General features: G+C 37.1%; 1 protein-coding gene and 1 long non-coding RNA gene across 3 annotated transcripts; one reads left to right on the top strand and one right to left on the bottom strand.

Moving 5' to 3' along the window:
- The first annotated feature begins 299 nt into the window (after window positions 1-299).
- LOC129737090 (uncharacterized) lies at window positions 300-11150 on the top strand. Its single transcript, XR_008734537.1, has 2 exons — window positions 300-4035; window positions 8976-11150. It is a non-coding gene; the product is annotated as an uncharacterized LOC129737090 (long non-coding RNA).
- On the bottom strand, window positions 10536-27881 carry KNG1 (kininogen 1). Of its 2 annotated transcripts, none has more exons than XM_027804252.2 (11): window positions 27572-27881; window positions 24790-24900; window positions 23731-23815; window positions 21142-21314; window positions 19316-19423; window positions 17093-17174; window positions 15787-15953; window positions 14284-14391; window positions 13206-13295; window positions 11593-11743; window positions 10536-11258 (listed from the first exon to the last, which is right to left on the bottom strand). In XM_027804252.2, the coding sequence occupies exons 1-11, from the start codon at window positions 27764-27766 to the stop codon at window positions 11062-11064; spliced, it is 1467 nt and encodes a 488-aa protein (XP_027660053.1). In that variant the 5' UTR covers window positions 27767-27881; the 3' UTR covers window positions 10536-11061. The 2 variants fall into 2 exon arrangements, with proteins under 2 accessions (XP_027660053.1, XP_027660052.1); XM_027804251.2 differs by having other exon boundaries at window positions 11587-11743; window positions 27572-27880.

The following is a 27881-nucleotide window of genomic DNA, read 5'->3' as shown; positions in this document are numbered from 1 at the left end:
AGAGCTTAAATTCAGACTCGTAGTGACCTTAGAAGTCCAGAGGTCTGAAGGTCTGTTACATATTTCTTATTCTGGAATAATGAAGTTCTCCATGAATTTTGAAGAAAGATGGTTTTTCTTTTATACAGTGGGAAAGTTCTTGTAACCTGCTTCTGAAAGGAAGTGGTGGAAATATTCTGGGGCCTCAGAGGAACCTGGAATTCTCAGCCCTGTCTCAGAGGATCAAAAATCTAAAGAAGTTAATACTTCTTATTTTTATTATAGGTAATATAGTTTCATCCAGTAGCTTTTGAACTTGTGAAAATTTTCCCATTTACTACAGTTGGCATTACATTGGTCTCCTAATAAAAAAACAGTGTTAATTTTAGAAAATCAGTATTTCCTATTTTAGAGGAAGTATGTAAATTACTGTTGATTCTTTAAATGAGTAAGAAGTAAAAAACCTATCATATGGTATCATTTACAGTGGTCTTGTAATTTTAGTATCTGTTCTGGTAATAAGAAGAATGTTGGCACAATAAAATCCAACCCAAATACTTGAAACAGAAATACACTTTTCTTACTATGAATTTCTTAGTCTTTCAGCCCTCTGCGTGCTATAAAACTCAATAGTTTTTAGTTTTAAGTCTTGAATGTTCTCCTTGATTGAGCAATTAGATTCTTTCTTTGCAGTTTTTAAGGCTTGTAGTCAGGCCCAGGACATGGAGTCAGCTTAGCTCTGTCCTCTGTTGTGTTAAAGGCTCCCAGTGTGACCGCAGACATGTAGTTTTAGCACTAAAATTGGACAGATTTTTATTAGAGACTTGCCACTGACTTTTATTGGAATGAGAGCTCTTCTTGCTCTTCGGTTTTTCCCTCTGTAAACTGGGGGTGATATTTGTATTTGCCTCAGAGGTTACGTGTGGACAAATGCTTGAAAAATGTGGAGGTCAGTAATGGTAGGAGGCTTAGAAATCTTTGATAGAAGTTACATGCATACTTTCAGGGTAGAGTTTGTTCTTTCTATAACAAAAGTAAAGAAAGCTAGAGAGATTAAGCAGGTGGCAGCTGCTGATAACATCCTGACAGAGTACTGTGATTACATTTCTTTTTTTAAGTCAATTGGAAGACTTTGGCACTACCATGAAATAGTGCTTGTCATATATTTCTGTGATACAGTCTTCAAAGAACATTTTTTCCGATTCTGAGAGAAAGGTAAATATGAGCCTATGCATTCTTTGAAGAAAACATTTTTCCTTCAGATATTGGTTAACCAACCATGTATGTTATTTATTCTCATGGTTATTCAGTCTGGAATCCACTGACGATGCTTTAGGCTTTTAATTGCTGAACTGATCTTGGTTGTTTAGTTTTTGGAACAGCCACTACAGGCAGACCTATACTCTGCATTTAGTTTTGAGTACCTTTGCCCCTTGATAAAAAAGGGTAAGTGCTATGTTCTTAGGAGGAGGAACTAACGCGTGTGAACCAAGCCCAAGATGAAAACACCAAAAAGGCCAATAAGTTGCTTGAATTTACAAGGGCATATTCACGTGACCAGAGTTTGTGGTAAAAAAATAATAATCTTAAAGTATGTTGTAGATATGCTTGCCTTGATAGACGCGTCTGTGTCCTGACTGATGAGACCTAGTCATGCAACTCTATCCTTCCCCACCCAAACTGTGCTGTTAGATGTCAGAGCAAATACACTGTGCTTGTCAGAGTTTATGTACGGTGCTACAAGTTATGAAGGCCCATCTCAGATTAGTGGCAACAAAATGGCTAGATTTTATCAACTGATACAGCATTGCACAGAAAGCTTTGGTATGAGTGTCTTACAGGCCTTTGCTGTCTGGACACTTAAAACATGTATGTCCCTAAACAGAAAGAGTAAGATATCATAGAAATTACTTCACTGTTCTTTAACAGAAACACTTTCTGTTCATATCTGGCCTTGTGTGTTAACTGAAGTCTCTTCTTCCTTCTCTAGCAGAACACTTTAACCTCCAAAACAGTATTTTGCAGTTTATAGAGCCTGTTACAGCATGTAAGTGTTAACAATAAAGATAAATACTTTTCCATTAATAAAATGAGCTCATAGTCAGAATTATTTCCTCAAGGTAAATCTTAGTTTCTACAAACTGAAAATTTTCTAGTGAACATTACTTTTTGTAAAAGACTATTCATTTCTGCAGGTAACTATAGATCAGATTCCCTGAGCTTTTGTTTCTGTCACTGATTACTGGCTTAATATGAATTTGTAGATGAGTAGTTTCAGCTTTGTGCCCTTGTTTCACCTGTCTGTAAAATGGAAATTATAATCTCCTGTCTCTGAAGGAACTCTTAGATTTTAAACCGCTCAAAGCTAGGAGCAATTCCTTTATGTGCTGTGCTTCAGCCTACAAAAGTGTCAGTTCTGGGTGGAAAGCTGAGGGACTACCAGGGTAAAAGTTTAAACAATTAATCAAGGTAAACATTGTGACTTGTTTAATAATTTTGTTTGTTTTGTTAATCCTTCTGAGATATTTTTGGATGAAAAATGTAAACATCACAAGGCTTTTCTCTGCAACACTGTTACAGATGCATGCTATTGTCGTGATTGGGTCTGAAATGTGTGCCCATGGAGCTGAAGCTGCCAAGCATGCTGCTAAGAAACTGTCTTGTGACTGTTCTGCTCTGTTGTTTGGGGTTTCTTTTATGAAACCTCTGTTGGCCAGTCCTTAGTCCCAGTTGCTCATGCTTTAACCCATCTCAGGATGCTATTATATATTATTTTGTAAGCTAATTGAATTTGGCCAGATGAGAAAAAAATGCACATGTGAGGTGCAGGATAGTAGGGAATTGATTCTTTTCCTCTCAGGTTGTACTCATGAACAGCTGCCCATGTTTTTATGGGGCCCACTGACACAAGTGAGTGCGGACATCCACTGATGCAAGCACAGACAGGATGCAGGTGTTCACGTTATTTTAGCCAGGTGTAACTGTGGTGTTGCTTGTGCTAATGCAGGGCATGCACTTTAACATGTCATGTCACAGCATTTGACAGTGGCCAGAAACCTTTGTTCTTTACCCAGTAGAAGACAGAAATGAGAGTTCATGCTGAATTACAGAAATACATGGATTCATTTACTTCATGCATGTATTGAAAGTGGTTAGATTATAATTTTCTGGTGATTTTTTGTAATAAATAAAGAAAAATATGTGCCTCTACTCAAAGTAGTTTTATCTTGTGCTAGGTACTTTAAGAGCTTCTGGTAATAACTGTTTCTGAGTCTTGAGGGAATTGCTTATTTGCTATTATATTCAACGTTTATTTGTAGCTCATTGTTCTGATTAAATTAAAAGTAGCAAAGTCAGAAAAATCCTAGTTTCTAAGCAGGGAGATACTATAGTACTTGGTAACCACCCAGTTACTGGTATTTTTTCTTTGCTTGCTCTTTTGTGCTCTGTAGCTTGTGTTAGCATTTCTAAATATATTCTGATATACACTTTTTCATGGGTTACAAGACTACAAGATCTTGTGTGACAATATCCCTTCTATCTTAGCAGGAATTTAAGAACCAAACCACTGATTTCATTTATGTGTAAATAACAAAGACTCAGTCAAAGAATGGCAAGATACTTAAGAATTTTGGGACTTCATTTGGATGTGATATTTTGTGTATCTTAAACTCAGACTTTTCTTTTTTCACATATCTGTCCAAGAAAGCTTGAGTTATCACAAAGATGATTTTACAGTTTATTACCCAAAAAGATTTCTCTGACTTCATTTACTATTATTCATTTGCATTGTTAGCATTCAGCTCTTTGGGAATATAACTTTGTACCCCTGGGAGCACGCTTTTTTCTGAAATCACATTGAAATATGTGTTTGCTAATTTATATCACATCAGGATTGTCTTTGCTAATTTACTGGACAAACAAACTGTGTATCTTTATGCAGAAGGAGAGAGAGAGAAGTAAGAGCTGTAGAGGACTGCTGCCTCAGACCTGCTGTTGCCATAGAGCCGCTCACAATGAAAAAAACTGCAGCATGGATTTCTTCTGCTGTTGAAGGTAAGATGAGGGCACTGAAAGACTGTAGGTGGGGGAGGGGAGGCATAGGGAGGGAGAAGAGGAAGAAAGTCTGCGTCCTTGCTGTCTAAAAAAGGAAATTCAGTGTCAGTGTTCATGAGCAGAGCTGCTGGTGCAGAAGAACAAAGCTATCTCAGTTGTTTAGGGTAGGAAGAGTGATGAGCAAGCAAGCGTACTCCCATGGTTTCAGGAGGAAATACTGCAGAGAAAGGAAAGAGAATAAGAGTGACTTTATCATTTAGAAAATACTCACTGCTGCTTCAAGATAGCTGCTTTTTAATGCTATTTTGGCTTTAATATTGTTACCCTGGGTAAAGACAGCTATGAAAAAACTCGGTAGATAAGCAAGAAGAAAAAGTGGTAGTAAAAAAATCTGCATAATCTTGAGCTGATGAATTCTGTCTGTATGAAGATGTGTCAGTTACATTTAGCTGTGCAGTGCTGTGAAACCTTTCAAAATGCAAGTGAAACTGTTTTTGTGGTAAGATTTTTATGATAACTTGATCTCTTATCAACCTTTTATCAATTATTTGTCACCTTTATCTAAGTAGACGTCTTTTGAGTGAAAATGTATTATAAATAACAGAAAAGTAAATACTAGATACTCAAGAATGCTTACCACAGAACTGACATCAGACATGCTTTCTGTGGAATCTCTTTAATGGGGTGAGTTTTGTAGGCTAAGACTCTTCATGATTGTTGCAGAATTATCTGCAAAACAGTCATCCAAAAGCTGCTGTTGCCATTTCTATGTCTGTCTAGCATGTTACATATTGTAGCTTTTTACTGTCCTCCACCTGCTCCTTCTCTCAGTCTTTTGGCTGTTTCTGAGGTGACTGAACCCACATGCCCGGCACAGCAAACCCAGCACACCTGCCATGTTTGATAGTGGGGCCTTGAAGAGAATGCAACAACCTTTAGAGGCAGTGATAACGCTGTCTTAGCTATGTTGGTACTAGTATGTTGATACTGCTTAACTGTCTAATTGCTGTGTTATTGGCTGTGCTTGGATAGAACAGCTCTTCTTCACAATTACTTGTTTTGCACTTTATCACCATTTAGCAAATGGCATTTCACTATTTATTGCAAACTCTGAAGATTGGGCCAGAGTGAATTTCTTCTATGTCAGCCTGTTAGTTTGCTCAAGAATCAGCAATTCAGGCTGTAAATAAATAAAAGTGTATTAGGGATTCAGAATTTTTCTTTTAGCATTACAGTCTCTTGCTGTGAAATTGTTCTTCTTTGAGATTATAGCACTTAGCTCATACATTCCATTTCCCAGTCGTGAATGGCACTGGGTGAGGTATATTGATCAGAATACATCAGTTGCCATTTCAAATGTATGTTATGAGGAATTGGCCGTGTAAGCATACTTTTACTAGTCAGGCTCCTTTTGTGATTCAGACTAATTTTGTCAGGCTCATTAGCCGCAGACAGTTTTTCTGCAGTGTTCAAAACCATTCTTTTAATTTACTATAGTCCTCAGTGCCATCAGTGGTTGATGACATCCTGTTAAGATTTGCGTTGGTGCCTTGAGCCAGCACACGTGAAGATCAGGTCTTAATTCATGATGATGGAACCCCTAGCAATACAGGTGATTGTGATTTAGCAAGGGGTTCAATCATCTTTTGCTCCAAACAATTGTTGGTATCTTGCTGGAGTGAATAATTTTGTTGGGACTGAGTGTTACTGAACATTAGGTGCTACGTTTCAGAAGAGTTCACTGAACTGAGTCAAACTAGTTTGGGTTCTTCAGAGATCTGAGCTGATTATTTAAACAAGCATGACTGTGTAATAAACACCTCTTTGTAGAGTAATTGTTCAAGAAGGAAAGGGTAGTCCCTATGCAGACTAAAATGTAGTTGCCTTAGATAACTATTTAGTGGAAGGTTAGTGTTGCAGTCTTAGATGAATTTAATGTAGTTCTTCATTCTCAAAAACAGGTAGCCAGAACAACAGTGTTGTTAATTGACAGGTTATCCTCATAAGTTTGGCAATAGTGTATGTATTCATTGGTTTCAATTGATGGTGGCTGATATGTATTTACAGTGAAAAAGAGAAGAGCTACAGGAGTGCTAATAAAGAAATGTCTTGGCTGATTCACTGTGCTGAGTGTGTGGAGTGCAGGTGCATTACAACCTTCATATTGGTGCTATTCTTATGCTGGATTGTCAGCGACAACCAACAGATCTGTCAACTTTAGTGAAAGTTCCAGAGGTATCTTGGTTGTCTTATGATAGAAAAGTAACGATCTGAAGCTAAACAGAGAAGAGGAGTTGTCTGTAAATCTACTAACCTGTCCATTCATTTGTGCTCTGAAGAGACAGTCTTGTAGTTAATGCTTGTTTTTCCTGCTTCTTCCATCTGGTTTATATCGTGTGAGTGGTCAAGAGATTAAGGAAGTATGGCAAAACATTACCCAGAACATAATAATCTCTGTATTTGGGTCAGGAAAAGAAGTTGTTGCACCACTAGTGCTTCTGTGGTTAATGTCAGGGCCTGCACCAATTCCCAAAACATTGCAAAATGTAAGAGGTAATTAGAGGATTAATGCTGCACATAATTACCTTTCTCTGCTTGCAAGGAGCCTTGCAAGGAGTTGTTGCGCTGCTCAATGTCCATCTCAGCCTTTTCCAAATAATATCATTTTTTTACACCATAGGCTTTGGCTGAGTGCTTTAAGGCCTGATTTTTAGAAATGCTGAGTACCTGCAATGCGATTTAAAGTTAATGGGAGCACAGGCTTCTCAGCACAAATTTAAATCAGGCCTCTGCACTCAAACAAGAGATTTTAGTTTAGCAGTCACAAGACTGCTTAAATAATCAGTCTGAAATCTAGATACCTTCTAGAACTTTTTTTTTGTTTGGTTTGTGTGTTGGTTGGGGTTTTTTTTGTTGTTTTTTTTTTTTTTTGTACAGAGCATATTGCCAGTACTCACTTGATTCCTGGGGAGCTGAGCTATGTCCCATTATATCCCTTGATTTTTATTAATTTTGTGAGCATTACTGTGCTTTTAGTTAATATACAGCTAGTAGAAGAGCTGGCATGTGAATGGAGAGAATTCAGTGATAATAGATTTACTTCCCTGTGATATTTTATGGCATTATTTTTTTTTCCATTGGATTGAATGGCAAGGAATTAACTTCTGCTGACATGCTTAAGGGCTAGAATAAGAAATAAACCAATACTCCTTTATTGTTTAAATTTTTTTACCTGTGTCTGGTGGATTTTTCAAGGTACTGAACTATAGTGTTTTGGGCATGTAGGTCAAAGTCTTTCTTTAAAGATGCTATACCTCCCCTGGGTCTATTGATGAGCATTATGTTCCCCTCTTGAAATCAATAATCTTCCATTCTTGTCTACGCCAACTGTTTGAGTTTCTTATAGAAATCTACATTTCAGTTTAAAAATACGTCCTCCCTGGATAAAAGGTACATCCTCATTCATTCCCTGCCTTAATCAATTTTGTTTCTTTAGTCCCTTACTTTTTTATTTCAAGGCAAGAAGTCTGTTAGGGCTCCTGTATAAGTATATCCAGTGGAAGATGGAGAGCCATCCACTGATTTCATACAGTGCCCTTTTGTAAAATATATTTTCGGTTCAGGCTCTTCAGTTTTAAAACAAATACACTTCTTTGGCATGACTCTCTATTCTGCGGGGAATTCTGATTCTTTGTGACTCGCTGAACTGATACAGCAAGGTGTCTGCTGTGTGAAACCAGTAGTTTAATACCAGATATTCAACCCACAGTTCAGTACTATCAGTATTCATGACAGGAGTGAAAATAGTAGCTATCAGGTTTATAATACCGGTTACTCCATACTGATAGAAGTTACTCCTCTGGAGTTTATGTTTGGGTTTTCACTGAGCAGCAGCTTGAAACCAGTTCAGGAGCAGCAGTAATACTAGTGTTCATTGTAGCAAGATGCCTTACCCAATTAGGAAAACCTTCACGCTTTCCTCCTTAAAGCAGTCGCCTTCTTATTTTAGAATGAAGTAGAAACATTGTGTTATTAACTACATTTTGCCAAATCAACTTCAAACTTTAATTAAAACTGTGTAAGCTGAGTTATATTAATGTAGTCTTGTAAATACAGCAGAATCAGAGTAGTGCATGAGTAGCTGGTCACAGAATCGAAAATATTGATTCCTATTGTTTTTTTAAGAATATTTGAGGAATTTCTACATTGGATTTGGTACAGCTCTGTCTATATGACATTGACTGTGCAGTGTTGTAATTTCTAATTCTGTAGCTGCTTACACTCATTTTATCCTCAGGGCTGATATTCCTAAATTGGGAGCAATTATCCTGCTGGCTGAAAGACTTGAGAAAACAAGGGAACAAATGGGCTTTTATGTCTTATCAAATGCCAGTGTTCATCCTTAATGCTCCCCATTTTCTGTTGTCAGGTGCTTGCACCATCTCTTTCCCATGGCTAGTTACACTATGTGAACACAGCATTAAAGGATGATTGGAATTGCCAAGTGTGATTAAAAGGTCGTGTCTGAATTATAGCAAGAAACCAAGAGGACATCCATAGTAAAGCTGAGGAATTTATCATATGTCAGTTAAAATATATATTTGTCTCATTATCACAGGTGGAATGAACAAAAGAGAGAACGCATTAAATCCAGACAGCTGTAGAATGGCCATCAGGTGGCTCTATATCTCAGCAGTATCATGAATAGAGGTTTAATACAGACATATTTTCATACCCCAGGCTCCTAGTTCCGATTATCTGTATCAGTAAGAATGCAATTTTTCTGGTGCAGAATGAGCTATTAATTTTTATGTTCATGAAATTGCACTTAGAGTATTACTTATACACCTTTCTTATAGTAACTGGCAAACTTTTTATGCTCTGGTGATAGAGCTTAATATTTAAAACAGATTGCACAGCTGTGGTGTTTTTATCTGCAGTATTACTAACTCAGAAGAAATGCTGAACGTTAAGCCTACTAAACCTTTCCTGGCAATCACAAAACTCTGGTTCCAAGATCAGAAACCCCTGTGGCAAAAAATCTGCCGTCTGCTGGCCAAGGAGAGAAGTACTCACCAAGCATTGCAACGCACAGGCTGGAGCGCATCAGCATGATTTCAGCATTGGGAGAAACTGGCAGTTTTGCACAGCTCTTCAGCAGTAGATCTGAAACAGGCCTGGTCAGTAGTTTTCTGACAGCATATTTTTCTATCAGAAAGTGCTGTTTTGTTATAATTAAAGCTTTCTGTGGGAACGTGTCAATGAGAAATTTGAATGTTCCGTTCTAAAAATAGCGGAACATTCTGTTTCAAAATTTTTAAACTGGAACATGTAGGGTTTTATTCCAGAATTTTTTTTAGAGTAATTATTTTTGTACCTTATAAAAAGAAGTAGTTGAAATTGTTGTCTTTGTATCAAACATTAATGAAACCTCTCATCATCACTGTAATGTGGTCAATTCAAGGCAGTCAAGAATCTAGGAGTCTTGGCTTTTTTTACCCTGTTCTGACCACTTAGACTATGTCTCACTACTTGTGGTCATACATGTATGCTCTGTAGGGAGACTAGGTCGAGAATGGCTCTTTTTTCATTCAGATGAGGGCGATCGGAGATGGGAAGAAAACTTTTCTCATCTCTGCATCTTTGTTTCTTTTATTGTAATTTTGCATTAATTACTTGCTACAGTAATTTAAATAAAAAACTGTTTTGAGTGTGTACCTCTTTTAATAATACAGCATACACAAAGAGTTCCCAGTTATAACCAAAATCATACCAGTCAATATTCAGAAAAAAGAAAAGAAGCAAACAAGTAAAGGGAACTCTCAAGGCTTTTCTTTGCCTAGCTTCTAAGTTTAGTACTTGTCATGTGCTAAAAAGAAAAGATAGATTTTGTGTTTTATCCTGCAAGGAAAAGAATGAAATGAAAAAAGGCACGATTTGATTTGTGATAGTTCCATGTGCTATTATTTTTATATCTTACCTTAAAATGGGGTTCAAGCTAGGTTGTATGACTTCTAAAACATTGGTAACTTTGTTTTTCAGAAAGAAAGGAAATAAAGCCTTCTGATTGTATACATTGCATACATTGATCCATACAGAGGGAAAACATATTTTATTTTGCCAAAAATATTTGGTGCTCTTTAGCTGATGTATCCTACCAAAAACTCAACTGTTAGAAGATATCCAGAATAGAAAATTCAGTCCAGTCTCTAAATTATGCACAACCTAATAATGGAAAAAGGCAGGCAATTTTTAGGTAATTCACATGTTTGTCATCAGATTTTGTCATCTGATCTGTAATATATGTGTACCTCTGCCACATGAAAATCTGTCAACCTTAGTGCCTCTACTGTGTAGTTAACATAATACACATAGGGAATAATAAAGCTGCTTCGTTTAGGATTCTCTCAGCTGTCCCCATTCTCTGATTCAACAGAACAACCTGCTAGTGATAGACTGGTGGTAATAACTAATTTGTGTAAAGAAATTGAAAGGTAAAACAGGTTCCTTTGTTTTATTTTGTTCTTTAAAAGATTCACTCCAGTAAATTAGAGAAGTATTATTTCAGATATCTAAGAAAGGCATCTTTGCTCTATATTGGCTGTCTTTTGTCTTACCCATATTTGATTGAGATTTTTCATGTAATCTGCGAAATTCTCTGTGTCATTGTTCTAAACTTAATACAGTGAGATTTGATGCAGTGATTCACTTTGTGCTTATAGTAACTTGAGGCAGATGAGATAGAATTTTAACTTCTGCAGCAGAAGGCTGTTGACTTGCCTGGTCCCTTTGCTAGACTGGTTCTGAATCATTGGTGCCATTGCCTGATATACATCTTTGCAAATATATGCAAATACAGAATATTGCTGCATGGTCTTAGGTCCCCAGAAATACTGGTGACCTACTTGAGTATCTTAGCTAACAGAATAGAAGCTTTTATCTCTTAACATTTTATACATTTCAAAAGGCAGTATTTTTCTTATTTTTCTATGTATAATTTCTGAAAAGGATCCTACAATGTTTGAATTATACTAAAGCATCTGAGAGATCAAAGAGTTTCTCATTTTCAGGAGTTGAGTTTTGTGTTGCTGGATTGATGTTTTCTACTGTGGAAGGCAAGAGATCCTCATTTGTGAATTCTCTGGGAAAGCTAGGAGCTGGAAGGTCCGTAATTTGTTTCCATGGCTTTCCAGGACATCTGCGGACATGAGATTCTGGACGATCTGGCAACCCATTAAATAAAAAAGTATGAGAAAGAATTAGTGGTTCTGCTAGTGTACTGGTTTCCTTTCTAGCAACCCCTGGATTAACTAGCTTTGATGTTTCAGCACTGAATAATAGGAGGCTTTAGTTTTGATTAAAAACCCTTTCATTGGACTCCTCAGAGGATTTGGAGTTTGGATGTTTACGTTTACCATTTTTACTGTGTTTTTTATGCCCACATCCATGGCCAGTTCTGTGGCTACGACCAATTTTGTGCCTATGCCTTTTGTCAGCCATCCTTTTTATATCCATGCCTGTGTTTATGCCTATGTTTATGCTCAGGTTCACCTTCACCTTCTGGTTCCTCTCCACCATCTTTTCTCATTTCTTTGCCAGGTCTTTGCCTTTCTTCATTTTTATCAGAGCTTGAATTTTCAGTGGGCTGTTGTAGCACAGGAAAGCTTCGGAAAGGTGTGAATCCAGGAGGCCGCCTTACTAATACAGTCTAAAAAACATTGCAATAACAGCCATATTTGTTACATGAACAAGAACAATAGCTTCAGATTTGGGAAATGCAGAAGTTGGCTCATTGCAGTACATGAGTCATTTGGCAAAAATATGATATCAGATTTTTAAAGTAAACTAAATAATTATCTTTTCTATTTGTGTTAATCATGAAAACATAAACATCCTCCCAAATAAATCAAGTTTTGGCAGTTATATGTTAAAATGATTTATATATCACTGAAATTTTGCTAGTTTAACATGGGTATGATACTATATAGAGAAAAACATGTACTGGTTTTAATGTATGAACAATACAGTTGATTTCTAGAACTAAATGTCCCTGTGCTTGATAGAGTATAACACTCTGAAGTGTAAAACCAATTTATGCTAAAGGTGAGCATCTCTGAGTAGTCTCAAAATGAATATACAGAAGATCTGGGTTGTTTTGTTATATGAAATGAAACTATTCAATTTTTTGTTTCTAGATTTGACATCTGTATTTCATAACACTGCTTAGAAATAACACATATAGGCTAAAACTGATAATAATGAAACATTCAGTTGTTATCAAGTAATCTCTGTTTCCTCATCACTGTTCAACTGGAAAACAAAGACTGAATGCATGGTGTACAGTCACTATCCAACACGGGTTTCATTTCTGTCCGCCAAAGTGTCTGATCATTATCTAGCTGCAGATTAGAGTTGTTTGGGACAGAGCTAAGTTTGAAAGTTGATGTGGATACAATACTGTAGTGAAAACAAAGAGGAGACGTTTATTAGTTGATACACAATGAATGAATAGGTAGTTATGAAGGTGCTGAGCACAGTGAAGTTATTGATTATGAATGCAAATTAATCTCACTTTACTCAGCATATCTTCTCTTCTTCATTGGGGAGCATGGGAGCCCCTGCATGTATTTAAAAACTGGCAACCATTAGAACTAAAAAAGATTTATAGTCCATTCTGAAATTTTCAAACTGACCCATGTGCAGGGCTAATTAGTTGTGGAGCTGGACAGGAAGGAAACGAGAAGAGATTTGCAGATGCTTTTGAAATCTGTAGGGTATAATTATTGCATTGCCAAATACATTTTCATCTCAGTTTTTAAACCTAGTATGAATAGTAATTCAAAGGAGCTGATGAGGCTTGATACTTCAGAGCTTAACTGACAATGCAAAGGAGTAGTCAACAGACAGAATGTTGTTTGTCCTGTTGCCTTTGTTTCTATAATCACTGTGTTGCCTAGTCCTTCACCTTGTGGGGAAACTGCCTTCGATGCATCAAGTTGCTGAGGTTAGAGAGTGAGCGAGTGTGGCATTCCTGAGATTGTTAAAATAACTATGTTTTCCTTTATTTTTGGTACAAAATATGGGATAATCTGGAATGGATAAAGAATTTAATGACTGCCTTTGTTCTGTGCTCTGCTTGTGATGATGTGTATAACAAAGAGGGATCATACCGTTGACCGTCCTCTAGAGCAGTTAACTTGGGGAAAGGTTTTATTCTCCCATGTGGTCACATAAATGTTTGCTTCACATGCCAGTGGTGCCTGTTGACAAAAAAAAAATAATCAATGTGTTAAGGCAACAAAAGATCAGACAGAAAGGAAGAGAGCTGTGTGTGAAAAATCCTATGATTTTTAGATAATACATTTAAGTACAAATATACTTGGAACTTTACCTCAACTTTGCCCCAATATTTAATCCATCTTAGTGATGGAGACTTCTGTTTTTGGACATATGACTGCTTAGCTTTTTGAGGTTATAGCGTGCTTGTGTGAGCCTTTGAATTCAACTCTGGATTAGAGATTGGATCTTGAAAACTTGGATTTATCATCTCCAGCACTTTTGGAGCACTAACTGTTGAATCTTCACGGTATTCCTAAGAAACACTGTTTGTTGATGGTATTTCTCCTATTAAAATTGGGAAATTGAGATAGAGAGAAAGGCTTTTTTTGTTCTTTTCTATTTAGTGCCTCCTGCACTAACAGATTTTAAAATCTCACAGGTAAGGACTGTTCATATGGTGGGAAAAAAGAGAGGAGAAATAAAGCCTCCCTTTCCCAACCAACTCCCTTGCCAATGGTTTCTGGCCCTAGCAGCATTACTTCCCAGTGTCTGGAACACATTTTCCCAGTATCAGCAGCATGCGCTCCGGAAACATCATCCTTTTGCACACCAGTAAATTTCCAATCTCATGTTTTCCTTAGCTGCAGGTCCACAGAATCAGGAGTATTGCAGCTATTTAATTTTGCACCAGCTTCCTCCCCTCTTTTCTTTGATTCATTATTATCAGAAGAAAACTCCTCTCATTTTGCAGTGAGCACTGATCCTGCAGTCGGAGTGACTCAGTTTAAGCTTCAGGTTTTACTAACATTTTCACTAGCTTGGATTACAAACAGAACAGTGTCCTTATTGAAACAAGCACTGGAAGAGCTAACTGAACTCAGGATGTGATTTTACTTGTGTTTACAATTTCTGGGGCAAATGAATTTGTCCATTAGGAGCATTACAGTTAGGAATATCATCATTACTTACACTGTCTGATGCGGCTTCACAGTCTTCATTAAATTTGTCAAAATCTTTCTTTGAGCAGTTTGTCTTCCAGATTGCAAATATTAAATGGTAGTTTTGTCCTGCAGCCACCTGAAAAATTAGCAAGAAGGCTTTCTGTGGTAAAAAAGGTTCACAGGAAAGATGTGAAAGATATATACTACTTATATTTTACAAGTCCTGACCACTGGGACAAATATGTTAAGAACAATATTAAAATATTTGGCAGCAAACCTGTCTGCTTCTAATCAATTCACTTCAGTTCCCATTTCAGAAAATGCAGCACTGAAATTGAAGGAAGCAGAAAGGTCAGAATAATATCAGGCCCACGGTTTTGGCTTTGTTTTATTGGATGCCTGTAGTAATTTCATTAATAACAAATCATTAGAGATACCATTACAGAGAGCCAGATATGATGTAAGAAGAGTGGAATGTGAGTAAAATGAAGTGTAATAAACAGGCTCAGTTGAAAATGAATGTATTTCCCGAATGCATTAAGGAGGGAAACTGCATGGGTTCAAGAATGTGCCTGGTATTTCTCTTAGTATTTTTTACAGAACGCAAAATAACGTATCTTGCTTCAGAGACAGCAGGCAAAGCATGGAATTCTGTCTCTCTTAATTCTGTTTTAAAAATGTGTGCATGTTAATACCAATCATGATATGAAAAGTGAGAAAGAAGAAAACAGGTTTAAAAAAGAAAACGCACAGGTATTACGAGCAAAAGAACATGAGCTATTCAGAAAATACTCTGGTGTGCTTTCAGTGCCTTCTCCAATGGTATCCCTCATGCTCAGGAGTTGTCATTGACGAAGTGTTTTCTGAATACTCTGCTGTCTTAATTTCAATTCTGCCCTAAATCTCTGTTTTGATATGTTGGGACAGTAAACAAGGCAAATGTAAATGCTGACCAATATTATCCTCTTGATTCCTTGTTCTTCTTTCTCTAGCTGTATTTATCTGTGTATTTTAAGTGATGCACAGATGTTCTCTTCTGAATCTAGCTGGAGTATTACTAGTAGCAGAATCAGTATATAAATTAACAGATTTTTAAGGGAAATTGGGAAGCCTGTTTTCTTGGAGCCTACAGCTACTGTAGGGTGAACAGTGCCTAAAATAACATACAGAGTATTGGTGTGGTGGATCAAGTAGGTAGTTTTGTCTAATAAATCTTTTCTTCTTTAAAAGTCTGTGATATGTTACAAAAGCTGTTAAAAAGTGGGGTAGATGTACAGAAATCAGATACCGTAAGTCAGCCCTCTTCCCATGCTCTTAAAATAGTGTTAAGAAAAATAAAAATAAAAAAAAGAGATGGGAAATTTTTAAATCACTTCTGAATGCAAGCCAAGATGAATACAATTTTGCAAGAAAAATTGCATGGATGTTTCAGTTACCGCTATTTCAGTTTTAAATACAAACTTTAGCTAGCATTCAGCTTAGACCAATAACACTGCCATGTCTGTTCCTCATCTCTGTGGTGTATCCCAACCTGAACTGTCGCTGCTTCTATTTCTCCACTTTTGTAGTAGAAATCATCATTGCTCTCTGAATTGTACTTCTCCATAGAAACCTTCAGTAGTTTCTTCAGTTCTGGACTGTCTGTTGGGATAGTCTTTGGACAATGAGCACAAATGGCAGGAAGTACTGTATCTTCAACTGAAAGAAACAAACAGATTTCAGATCTAAGGAACAAAAGATTCAATGTAGATAAAGGCTGGGAGGACAGTTAGTAATAAAACCCTGCCTTCTGCAATTTGAGTCTGTCAAATGAAACCAAAATGTCTCTGAGTTCTGTATGATCAGTGTTATCATATCTTGGTTATCTAAAAGAGCACTGCATTGGCACCTAGTGCCTTATTGGATGCTTATCATCCAAAATATCACACAGTTTTCTCATAGAAACAAAAATTGTGTGTACCAAGTGTGGATAGCTAGCAAATGAAGAGAGGGAACATCTTCATGTACGGAAAGACCTGATTCAGGTGAAACAAGAGGTGCACTTTATTAACAAAGAATGAGTGTGTGGAAGAATATCATTATCATTCCTTGAAGAAAAACAAGTCTGAATGTGTGAGAATGCAGCACTTGCTACATGGAGTATTACTATACTCCCTTTTCTAGAGCTCTGAAGCTGCTGTAATCTGTGTCTAAATAGATGTCTGGAAGAAAAAGTGACAGTAAGAAAACCATTTGGCCGTTTGACTGTAATGAACTTGTAAATTCTAAGTGATTTATTTATACTCGGAGCAGGGGGCGGGCTGGGTGGGGATAAGCCTGTAACATACTAAATCTAAGTATAGCCATGCAATATGAAATGATGATAGGATCAATAGACTAATTACTGATTTTGGACAAAATCTGAAGTCCTTGGCTCCTTTGCCTTTCAAAAGAATACACTGGAGCTCTTTGGAAAGTTAGAAGCTGTAACTTATTTAAATAACGTGATATTAGCTTGCTTGTAATTGTGGTGGAAAACGAATTAATTTTTGTAGGACAGTTATACTGTTTCAGTTTGTATCTGTTAATTTCCATGTCAGAAATAGGGCAGGATACAAATGATAAAATGTAACTTCCAACTACATATGAAATACTTGTAGGAAGTGAAAAAAATCTGTGGTAATATTCCATTGAGAAGCAGTGCTTTTTTGGTCCCAGAAGGATTACATTCTCTTTATTAGACAGTTATTATCTGTTTTCATCTCTTGCATTTTTATTTTGTCTTTTTACAATTGTAAAAAAACCTGACAATGCAGAAATCTTAAAATTGATAGTGCCTACAGTTGATTGTGCCATACCTGGAAATGTGCATTGGTTTGCAATATCTACGATCTCCGCATGAAGATTTTCATATGCTTTGGCATCACATTTACCTACACGCTGGAGTAAAAATGCAAAACAGCTCCTTGTTATTTAGAAAAATGAACAAACTCACATCCTCATACCTTCCTGATAACAGAATAAGTCAAGAATACTACTAAGGATTCCTTCCTTCCTTCAGTATATTAGGAGGAAGAAGACTGACAGTCTGCAGAGCCAATAAATGATCAGGGTTCAAAAGGACTGCTCAGAGGAAATAAAACCATAAAAGAGAAGCTAAATGAACTAGTTTACTTGTTCATTACAGAAGGAAATGGGGAGGTTTACAAGCTAGAAATCTGTTTTATGGAGAACTCACTGGAATTTCTGTCTCAAACTGTAAAGACCAAAAAGAAGATTAGGCAATTAACAAATCAAACATTACTAAGTTGCTAGTATTTACTCAGGTGTTCTAAAGGAACTGTGGTAGATTACGTCCTTAAAATTGCCTTGATATCTTAGTGCTGGAAGAAAGCAGATGTTGTTTCTGTTATTTTTTTAAAACGGTTATAGACCCATAAAACTGATGTCTGTAGCATTCTAGTGACTAGAAATGGTAATAAATAAAGAACTAGGGGGCATAAATGCATCAAGGAGAGACCGGGGGGTTTGTTGTAAACCAAAGCTGCATTTTGCAGATTTGTCAAAAATCTTCAAAAGCATAAACAAAAGTGGGTAGAGAGACCTGATGATAAAGTATACATAGATTTTCGAAAAGGTTTCAGTAAAGTCCCTTATCAAAAACTGAAATAAACTAATCAACTGTAGAATAAGAAGGAAGACTATTACAAATCAGGATCAGGATCTTAGGGCTATGATACTAGAAAATGTAATCTGTAAAAAAGTCTGCGTAGTAGTGGTTCAGAAAAAATAATTAAAAACTAATGCCAAGGCTTATTATCCAGTTTAAAGATAAGGCATCATGCTGCACTATAGCTCTGTGGTTCCCATGCATGTTGACTACAGGGTGCAATTCTGGCCCACCTATTTCAAAATGAATAGTACAGAGCTAAATAAAGGAATGAAACAACTTCCATGGAATTTGGCCATTCCAAGGTATGGAAATATCATATTCTAATCATATCTGTTGGTGATCTATTAGCAAGGCTGCTTAACAGATCAGGAAATAAGTAAGAGCTAATCCCACAAACCCTGTGTGATCAAAGCAGTATGTGAATGGGGTAACACTCCTGCATCACATGAGGTGGACAGAAGTCATTACCTCTAGGTGACAGGTTGGGAAACTCAGACTCAAGCATATTAAGCAACTTGTTTAAGGGCAAGCATGAGTAATGGAGAGATTTGCTTCAGCTAGCCAGATTCTCATTCTTCTATTATTTACCACATTGTCATTCATTCCTTTTTTGATCAATGCTTCGAAAATATTCTGAAACATTCTTGAGACATCCAAGGAGTAATTTTTGAACAGGAGAGGCTCTTGAATGTAACACTCAACAGTGTGCTTCCGCAACAGCTGAAACAGATGTGAGTCAGGACTCCTGTGTTTCCTCCCCTGACACTTACCACCACTATTCATTATGACTCTGCATCCCTGCCTTCTATATTGCATATGCAGAAACATTTGTCTGACCCCCTGGTGAACTGGTTCAGGAGGCTGGTTGAGAGAGCAACCCAGCAACCCTCTTTTTGGTACAGTTAATTCTGTTCCAGGTCAGAGAAGCTGAGGATGTACCTGGTTTTTGTAATGCTGTTTAGCTAAAGTATGTGTGTTAATAAATTTCTTTTTAAAATCTCTTATTTGGACTGTGGTAGAGGTTAAGTAATAATTCAGCTACTTACTTTTCTTAGAAAATATGACTTAAGCTGGAAAAACAGTGTTAATTTTAATCACTTTTTGGGTTGTACCTGAGTAACTCCTTGAATATCTGGATAGGAACTTCCCAAGGGATTTGTTATTTGGGTGAGACCAGTTAGATTCTACAGAGTAATTGGTAAACATTTCAGTGGTCATCTTCCTTAGTCACTGATTCAGTAGAAGACATAGATGTTCTAATTGCGTAAATAGACAGTTCTTTATAAGCCTGGATTTAAGCTTCATTCACAAAGTGAAGCAAGACTATAAATATTTTCTTGAGTCAGATCTCAATGATTATTTGTTAATATGATATTTTCTTGATAAACAGATTTTGAAAATGACTTACACCTCTAGAAGTGGGTTTGCACTCCGGAGTTAAATCTTGAAATTGTTCTTTGGAGCAATTAGTCTCTTCGATTTCATATTTAATTATGTAATTCCATCCAGCTACCACCTGGAAGAGATATTGAGGAGATACATTATGTAAACCAATACAAACTTGGAAGTTAAGCTATTAAATGTGATCAGCAAAGGAACCAAAACTACTCTTCTCATGCCTTCCATCCATCAAATCACTGTGCAGTTATTGAGCCACAGAGTATTCAGACAGCAAAAAAAATCTTGCCCTTGTGATACAAAAAGTAAACTTAAGTCATGTATATATTAGAAGTGCACTTTTTATTTGGATTCCACTTCTCCTAGGAAGTCTGCAGCCTCATAATGCTTGGTTTCTTGCACTTTCCTCCAAAGTGTCTGTTACTTATTATTCCCAGTGACAGGAAGCTGGTCTAGATAGATGACTACCCTAGTACAGCTTGGCAAGTCCTATGTTCCTGAGCATGAGACATAGTAAAACAGTATCTGAATGATGTAACTTTATACTGCTGACATCATTTGTTGTTGAGTGTCCTGCATTTATCATCTACCTATAATTGTGTCTGCCTTGGGCTTTACCTTCCCCCATCTGCTGTTTTGTCCAGCTTTGTGACCCTTTATTTCATTTCTCTCCAGGAAGCAGTTCACTTTTCCTCACTGTGGCTACTGCTTCTGACCCATGAAATCTCTCCATGTCATGGTGTTTGGGTCAGGTAGCATTGGATTAAAAAGGGGAAATAAGAATCAAATATAGAAACTTTCCATCCCAGATCAATTAAAGTGGAGGGCTCTGACTAGTCTCTGTTGGCCAGAAGTGACGTGTTGGTTCTCTTTCTAGCTGCTGGATTGTTACCTGTCTGTGGCATTTTGTCATGTGGCTTAAATGTTGTGCAAGCTTGTCTTTCAGCTAAGAGGATCATTGCTATCAGTAAACAGAAAGAGGACAGTTTGAATCAAATCATGGGTCAAATTGACACGAGACCAGAAGATGCTTTTTGGCTAAGTAAATACATACACGTTCAAAGAAACGGGTCTGTATTTGGTGTTGGGTTATATACTAGTTACAAACCAAATAAACTTTACTTTCTAGCAGCACCATTCCATAGGAGAGCCTTTCACAGGGAAATAATTTTTGCATGGGATACCAAATGACACAGAATTTCTGTGACCTGATCAGTCATTTCTTGCAAAGCAGATATTCCTGTGTGCAGAAGTCTTTCAGCAAGTGCCATGCTGGCTTTTTGGTTTTCTTACCCATTTTTCCTGTATGGGGTTTACCCATCCTATAGTGTATAGCAGCTGCTGACGTATGGGTCCTATTGCATTGCAAAAACATAGGTGCCTGCTGCTGTTTGCAAGGCTGTGGAGTATATGAGACATCTGTGCAGGCTGGCAGTTTTGGCACAGAATCTAGGAGAGATCTGCTCCTGCTGGAGCTTCAGGGAGAGGCCAAGTAGAATACCTGAGAGCATCTGAGATGACACAAGATGCCTGTGTTAGCACTGAATGCAAATAAACTGGTGCTAAACACTGGTTTGATGTGACTGCAGATAAAGAAAACATGTTTACTGTCAGTTTGTAAAGTTGACAGCTCTGAAAATCCAGTAGGTAGCCATTTGTGATTTCTTATAAATGAAGAGAATTATTACTGGATCTGCACTGTATATGCATTTTGTATGCTTTTATTATCAAATATAAGCCACCTTAAACTCAGAGAAGCATGTACATAAAACAACCAAGGTGCCTGGTTTGGGGGCTTTTGTTTTAGTAAAATTTAGAGAAAAATCATACACAAACCTGTCTTTTAGCTTCTTTTATTTCCACAAGCTTAAAAAGTGCAGGTTCAGCACTATGCCTGTTAAACTTCCAAATGGCTTGTTTCAGAATTTCTGACACTTCTGAACTGTCACTTGATACAGGATGAAAGCATCCAAGACATGTAGCGTCAGTAAGTGTTATCCTTGGCGTAGCTGGAAAAGAAACAAACAAAAAAAATATAGAGCTTTCTGTAAAACAGCCTCAGGTTTTGATTTTTCCTATCTGGGAATGAGAGTATAGGTTCAATGAGCAAGAACCTTTCCTGCTTTAAATTGGAGTGATCATCAAACCCCACATTTCAGTTTCAGGGCCTGGAAAGACATTAATTGTATTTAGAAACATGCTTTGGTTTGTGGTGGTAGGGGCCATCCATGACGTTCAGATCCAGACACGGTTTCAGCAGCGAACTTCATTCAGAGGAGTGAGTTCAGGAGTCACTGAATCTCTGAAAAATCTTGCATGTAATTTTGACGCCATTAAGGAAGGGAAGGGTCATCCCTTATTCAATCAGGGAAAAGCCGGTGATGGCTACAACTAGAGAGGTGTTCCTCAGATTCTTCAAAGTTCACCCACTGTGTGCAGCTGCTTACTGTCCTCACCATGTTTCAGGGTGGGGACTTTGACAGGAGTGTTTTGGCTCACCCATGTGAACTGCTCTGACTGAGCTCCTTAGGGACTGCAGCTGAACTATTCTAGTGCTGTATTGTTTGAACTCCCCCTGCTAGTCACTGCGGCTGCCAGTTACCGCTTGATGTTACCTTCAAGCTTAACCAACTGGACTGGCTGTGGATACACAAGCTTGACAGGGATGCTCAAACTTCTGTTTCCTACAACTAATCCTATTAACTCTCTTTCCTTTCTAGTAATCATGGATTGGATTTTCATAAATTAATTTTATAGTTCAGTACATAAATTAATTTCATGTTTCAGTGAGCTTGAGAATGAAAGTGGGACAATATGTGGTCTCTGTGGAATTGAAGTAAAATTTGTGTGCCTGATCCTTAGCTGGCATAAACTGGCTTTAATGGAGTTATGCCAGCTTGCACCAGCTAGGAAACCAGATCAGGATCAGTATGATCAAACTGTTACACCAAGAAGGCTGAACAGTAGGGTACCTAACATGGTGGCGAAATCCCTCACCAGTTAGAATCTATTGTTTCAGTCTTTCTGTTCAAATCCTTTTGATTTGATTTGGCTCCTCTGTACATTTGGAATGTGTCAGTTTAAGCAATACTATTTAGTCTTAGCTCTCCAAGGGGTACTTCAACAAAGTCTGGCCCTTCATATTTCTAGCATCACTTATTTTGACTCAGTAATGACAAATAGAAACATGTTACTGGAAAATGTGACCATGTTTTCAGGCAGTAATCACAAAGGAGATAGTAAAACAACTGTACACCCAGTTCTAAACTGACTATGGTCTCAGCATTTTCATAAGTGCTGAACAAATGTGTATTTTTTTTCAGAGTTGCTATAACTTGGTAAGAAGAGGCAAACTTTGTAGGCTCAATATATGATTCTTTTAATTTATCTATGTTTTTCAGTTTTCTGAGCAAAGATGCAAATTTCCCGTGCGTTCTCTGCGGCATTCACACACCTTTTACTGGCAACTAGATGTCACCATTGCCCTACAAATGCGTCTGAACAAGCGGGGGGGGAGGTTTATTCAGCAGCAGAACGTGGCGTTTGTGTGTACTGCAGTTCCCAGGACACTGGCTGTAGGTGTAGTCGTTTAAGCTTAAAACAAAGTAACTAGGAACAAGAAACAAAGATACGCTGCCAAACATGCCTGAAATCATGGTGAATATGTCGTTAGTTAATATGCACGTAGCTCCCTGCTACCAGTTAGATGGATATTTTAAAACTAGCTTGGATATGTCTTACATGAACATTAGGCATAGGCACTTAGAGTTCTTAGTTGCAAAGCTTTAAAACAATGCGATCTCCTTCTAATAAAGGAAACTACTATGTGAACATAATAGTCATGTATGCATGTGTTATAGGCAAGAAATGTAATACTGCTTATTGTTAAGGTGTAAAAGTTATCACAGTCTCTTATATAATTACATCACTGCTAGAATTTTATTTTGTAAATGAATTTTTTTTTCTCTTTTTAGTTTGGAGAAAATTAAGGTACAATTTTGTCCTATAAAGTTTTTTTCTAATAATTTCTGGCACAATTTTATACTTGAATAAGTGAGGACAGAAATAAGTGTGACAAGTTGTATCTAGTTTCTAAGTTACTGATATGCTTTTGGTCTTAGGCAAATTCATTTTAACTTGGTATCATTCCAGTGTCTGAAGAAACTTACTACACATGCATGTGCCAGTTTTCATTACTCTAGACAGAAACTGCCAGTTCTTCACTGGTTTAGCCTATATGGGTGTAACAGTGAAGTGAAATTTTATCTTCAACATGTAGTTGCCTCTGAAAGATTACTTATAAATGTCTGAATAGAGTGATAAGGAGTGCCTACCTTTAAAAGTACCTGAAAGTCTCAGTATTATTTTTTTTCTATTCTTATTTGTCAACATACTTGTTGAATGTTGCCTCAGACAGTTACATACCTGGAAAAATTTTGCAATCTTGTGAAACACTACTTGTTTTTTCATCATTATTCACGTGAACTTGAGCTGTGCATTCTCCTCTTGTCTGTAAAAACATATGACATTTGTCTTAAACTCAGTGAAGGAAAACACAGTGCTATATATTCCTCTAGCTATTGAATAAAGTTGAAAGTTGCAAATTGAGTTTGGGGAACAAGTTCATATATACATTTGTAGTAATGTCTAATTTGCTGTTTTGTTACTGGAAAAGGGACTGGTTTTTTGATTGTGAGGAGAGCAGGGGATGAACTGAGCAGATAATTTGAAAGATTTCTTTGTATCATGATTGATGTGTGTTAATTAAGTGAAGAATTTACAGTCAGAATAATGGAAATGAACACATCCTCATAAATAAAGTCTATATGAATTGTGTATTTACCTAATTTCCTCTCTGCTAGTACAAGATACGCAGCAATGAGCATGGCATTTCACATTGATTCAAATGATATTATATCAACATCATCCCTTTCTTTGCATCGTGTACTGTGTAAAATAGCAGTGACTGGAAATGTGCAGTGTTCTGGCATGCTGTGTGTGCCTCAATTATACCTCAGCTAGGTGCTGCTCTCCAGTAGCATGAGCCAGGCATGCTTTGCACTGCAAAAAGCTCTGGTAAATTTTCTGCCACAGTGACTTCCATGTCAGTATTTTTGTTGGTGCAGATCTGAAATCAATTTGGTTGTGCAAGTTTCCATTATACATAATTAATAGAAAGTTTTATAGCCCTCACACTCTCACAGTGCATGTATTTTATGTTTAATTTATTGTGAACCTTCACATTGAAGCACTGTAATGTTCCCTTCTGCACATATTCAGGATTATGGTGATAAACTTACAACTATAATCATTAGCTTTAGAGCAGTAAATATTTCTGTACTGTACTTTAGTCCTATAGGCTCTCAAAAACAATGCAGCTAAAAAAGTTAAATTCTCTACTGTATTTTTTCCCAGGCAACTGCGGTCCTAGTCGTTATGCTGATGTTTCTGTACAGAGAACTTTTAAAGAGGACAGATACTTACAGCCTCTGCAAGTGCTTTGTAATCACAATCTTGCCAGAGTTTGTTTTCCTCAATGGTACAAGTGGTTTCTTGTATTCGGTATTTCACATGGAATTGTGTGTCAGGACCTGCCTGGATAAAAACAATATACATGTCAGCATTTGCATAGTAATAAATCAAGTGAAAAGATGAGAACTTCAAAAGGTAAATACTACCCATTCGTTACCTTCTATTTTATAGAATGGTTTCAGATTAGCTGCTGGTGTCCATACAAGGTCTCCCAAATCTTGGTAGTTCAATAATTGACTTATCTTATTACTGAGCTCTTAGCTACAATTACAACGTGTTGATACAACAGAAATGGTATGCCTGCCTACCTTCATTTTAACTTGTAGTACCAAGGGTTTTAAAACCAGAAAGAAGTGGTTAGGTTTTATACTGTCATTCAAATGTACTCCAAATAAGCAAATTTGGGTTAGTGCTTGGATAGTTAGCGTAATTACCAGCTTGGACTGTGTTTCTGTCTGACTCCCTCAGTCTTGGCCTCCCCCCAGAACTGTCTACTTTCCTTCTGTACAACTCTACAGGCAGCCCAGAAACAGCAGCCAGCAACCCTCAGGCAGCCTGGCAGTGCCCAAGCTGCCTTTACTCTGTGGTAACAGGGTACTTATGCTGCCCTGCCGACTCATGGAAAGGGGCAAGGAGGGCATGTGCTCTGGAGACAGCCTTTGGCAGTGCCTGCACTTTTCCTAAAGGCAATAAAAGCTGAGCTGCTCATGAGGGTAGCCTCAGGAATCCCATAAGATGAAATACAGACAAAGTTATAAGCAAAGTTTGGCCTGGCCAGTGGAAGTGTTTCTGATGTTGATAAATCAGTAGGTGGCATTTTCTCCTTGCCATAAATGGAGTGAGCCTGTGCCTACAGGTGACATTAACACACTGCAAGTTTTGCGGTTCATCCTTTAGAGGAGATATAAAGCTAGAAGTTACTAATCTTTTACAGCCACTAAAAGTGCTCTGCCAATGTGCCTTTTCAAATACAAACACAGGCAGTTGCTGTACTTGAGAACTGGGTCTCTAAAAATCTAATGGACTTAATCCTCAGCAAGTATAAAATGACATTTATGGAGCTGTATCAGATTATACTATCTGGGATGTGGACTTAAAAAGAGCCAAATTCTGTTCTCTGTTACAGTGTTCTAAATCTGCAATAAATCAGCTCAGTGAGTAAACAAAATACTTGAGGAAAGACATTGTTTCTGTAGGTTATTTGTGTTGATTTATTTCATTGTTATTATTATTATGAACAGCTATGCGTTTAACTGGGGCAGGTTCAGTCTTTCATCAGTCAGCTTTTATGTTTTATTACCTTATCAATAATGAATGTACATGAATATGTAATAACCAGCTATTTAATTAATGCATTCAACATTGTGAGACTAGTGATGAGTAAAATCTATATTCTTTTTAGAGAAAGAATATTGAAATGAGGAAATCTATGGAAGATTCCTTTTCTGTTTTTTACTTATCATAGTCAGATCAATGATTTAAAGTAACAATTGATTTCCACACTAGATCTTTTAAGAAAAGGAAAGATGGATATCTAGAGAAGGAAAGATGAATAATAATTGCAACAAATATGTATTCTCTAAAAATAGAACATTGTTTAAGATAAAATACTGAAACTAGTATCTGTCCTTTGGGAACATCAGCAAAAGGAGGGTGGTGTTACAGCTCTGATATAAAGATGTTTGCATTTGGTTATTGTTAAGGATGTGTTAGTTCAGTGAAGACAGTGGGGCTATTCATTTATTTAATATTAAATTGTATAAAGGGTTTGCCAGATTTTAGTTTTTGTCACTATATACTAAAATCTCCCCAGTTTGAAACAGGAGAACCAGAGGGTAGGTGCCAGGAAAGGTGGGTAGTTTACCGTAAGGCATTTAGCAATTCATGTCCCTTTTCTGAGGTCAACTTTTATCTGGGTAAAATAAATGTCTTGTGATTTTGGAGTGCAAAATATTCTCTCTGACACTGGGTTTCTTGTGTTTTACATCTGAAAATCCAATCCAGTAGAAAAAAATGCTAATGTTGTTTTCAAGTAAAGTAATGCTTGTCATTATTATGGTAATACCATCTTTGTATGACTCTCAGAGGTAAATAACTCTTTTGTTAGATTAACACTGTACAGAAGGACTCCAGGCAAAGGATCATGTTTCATTCTTTATTTGAATGTAATTTTAGCTGTCACCCTATTTGACTAAAATACCACCTAGTGCTTTTAGGTAGATCTGTGACTCAGGACTAGCATCAATCAAATAATATTCACAATCAAATTATTCAGAGTATTGCCAAATTTTATCAGGTCCTTCTTTTTTATGTGTGATACCAGCTCTTCCCAAGTCAAGTTAATCTTCACGGTTTTTAGTAAGTGTCGTTTTGCCATTCATCTGAAAAAAACTTACTGATGATGAAAAGGGGTTGAATTCCCGACAGAGGAAGGAGAAAACAGAGTGGACGAGTAAGACAAATTGTATTAGTGATAGAAATTTTCTATTCTTTAGTCTGTGCATTAATAAGCAATTCACCAGCACACATAGTTCCATTGATAAGAACATAATATACATCACTGCTTGTCATGGTAACGAGTATCTTACTGTGCAAGTCATTTCTTTGATATTTTTAAAGCATTTTTGGAAGACACTTAGCTGTCATGCTTGCTCTCTTATGAACAAGTTGGAGATAATCTGATTCAGAGTGCATAAACAATTCCAACTTTTTTTTTTTTACAAAGTCTACTTACAGTTCTCTTGGCTTCCATCACCATGTATAGAGCAAATTGATTACCACTTGCTTTGTCTCCATTGTATTTCTTCAGTGCTGTGTCGACAGCTTTAAAGACATCAGGATCATCACAGTCCAAAATTTCAAATGGAAGAGGGGTGGCTCTGCTAGAGAAAAAACTACAGCAGAGTGCTAGTATAATGAAAGGTTTCATAACTGGACAAAAAAGGCCCCCTGAATTAGGAGGCTCTTTAAAAACCAAATGGAAAAAGAATGCCTGACAGGGCTTTAGTCACGTCTTCTGTTTTTCAGGAGCAATAGCTAAGTAA

This window comes from Falco cherrug, chromosome 11 (assembly GCF_023634085.1).
Source record: "Falco cherrug isolate bFalChe1 chromosome 11, bFalChe1.pri, whole genome shotgun sequence".
NCBI lineage: Eukaryota > Metazoa > Chordata > Aves > Falconiformes > Falconidae > Falco > Falco cherrug.
The sequence above is the reverse complement of the archived record's forward strand: the minus strand, read 5'-3'. Positions and strand labels throughout refer to the sequence as shown.

Coding starts and splice junctions, on each gene's coding strand:
- KNG1 (XM_027804251.2), bottom strand. CDS start 27,766: ATGAAACCTTTCATTATACTAGCACTCTGCTGTAGTTTTTTCTCTAGC. Junction 23,816..24,789: donor ACAAAGCACTTGCAGAGGCT/GTAAGTATCTGT, acceptor ATGTTTTTACAG/ACAAGAGGAGAATGCACAGC. Junction 17,175..19,315: donor GCAAACCCACTTCTAGAGGT/GTAAGTCATTTT, acceptor TTTTTACTCCAG/CGTGTAGGTAAATGTGATGC.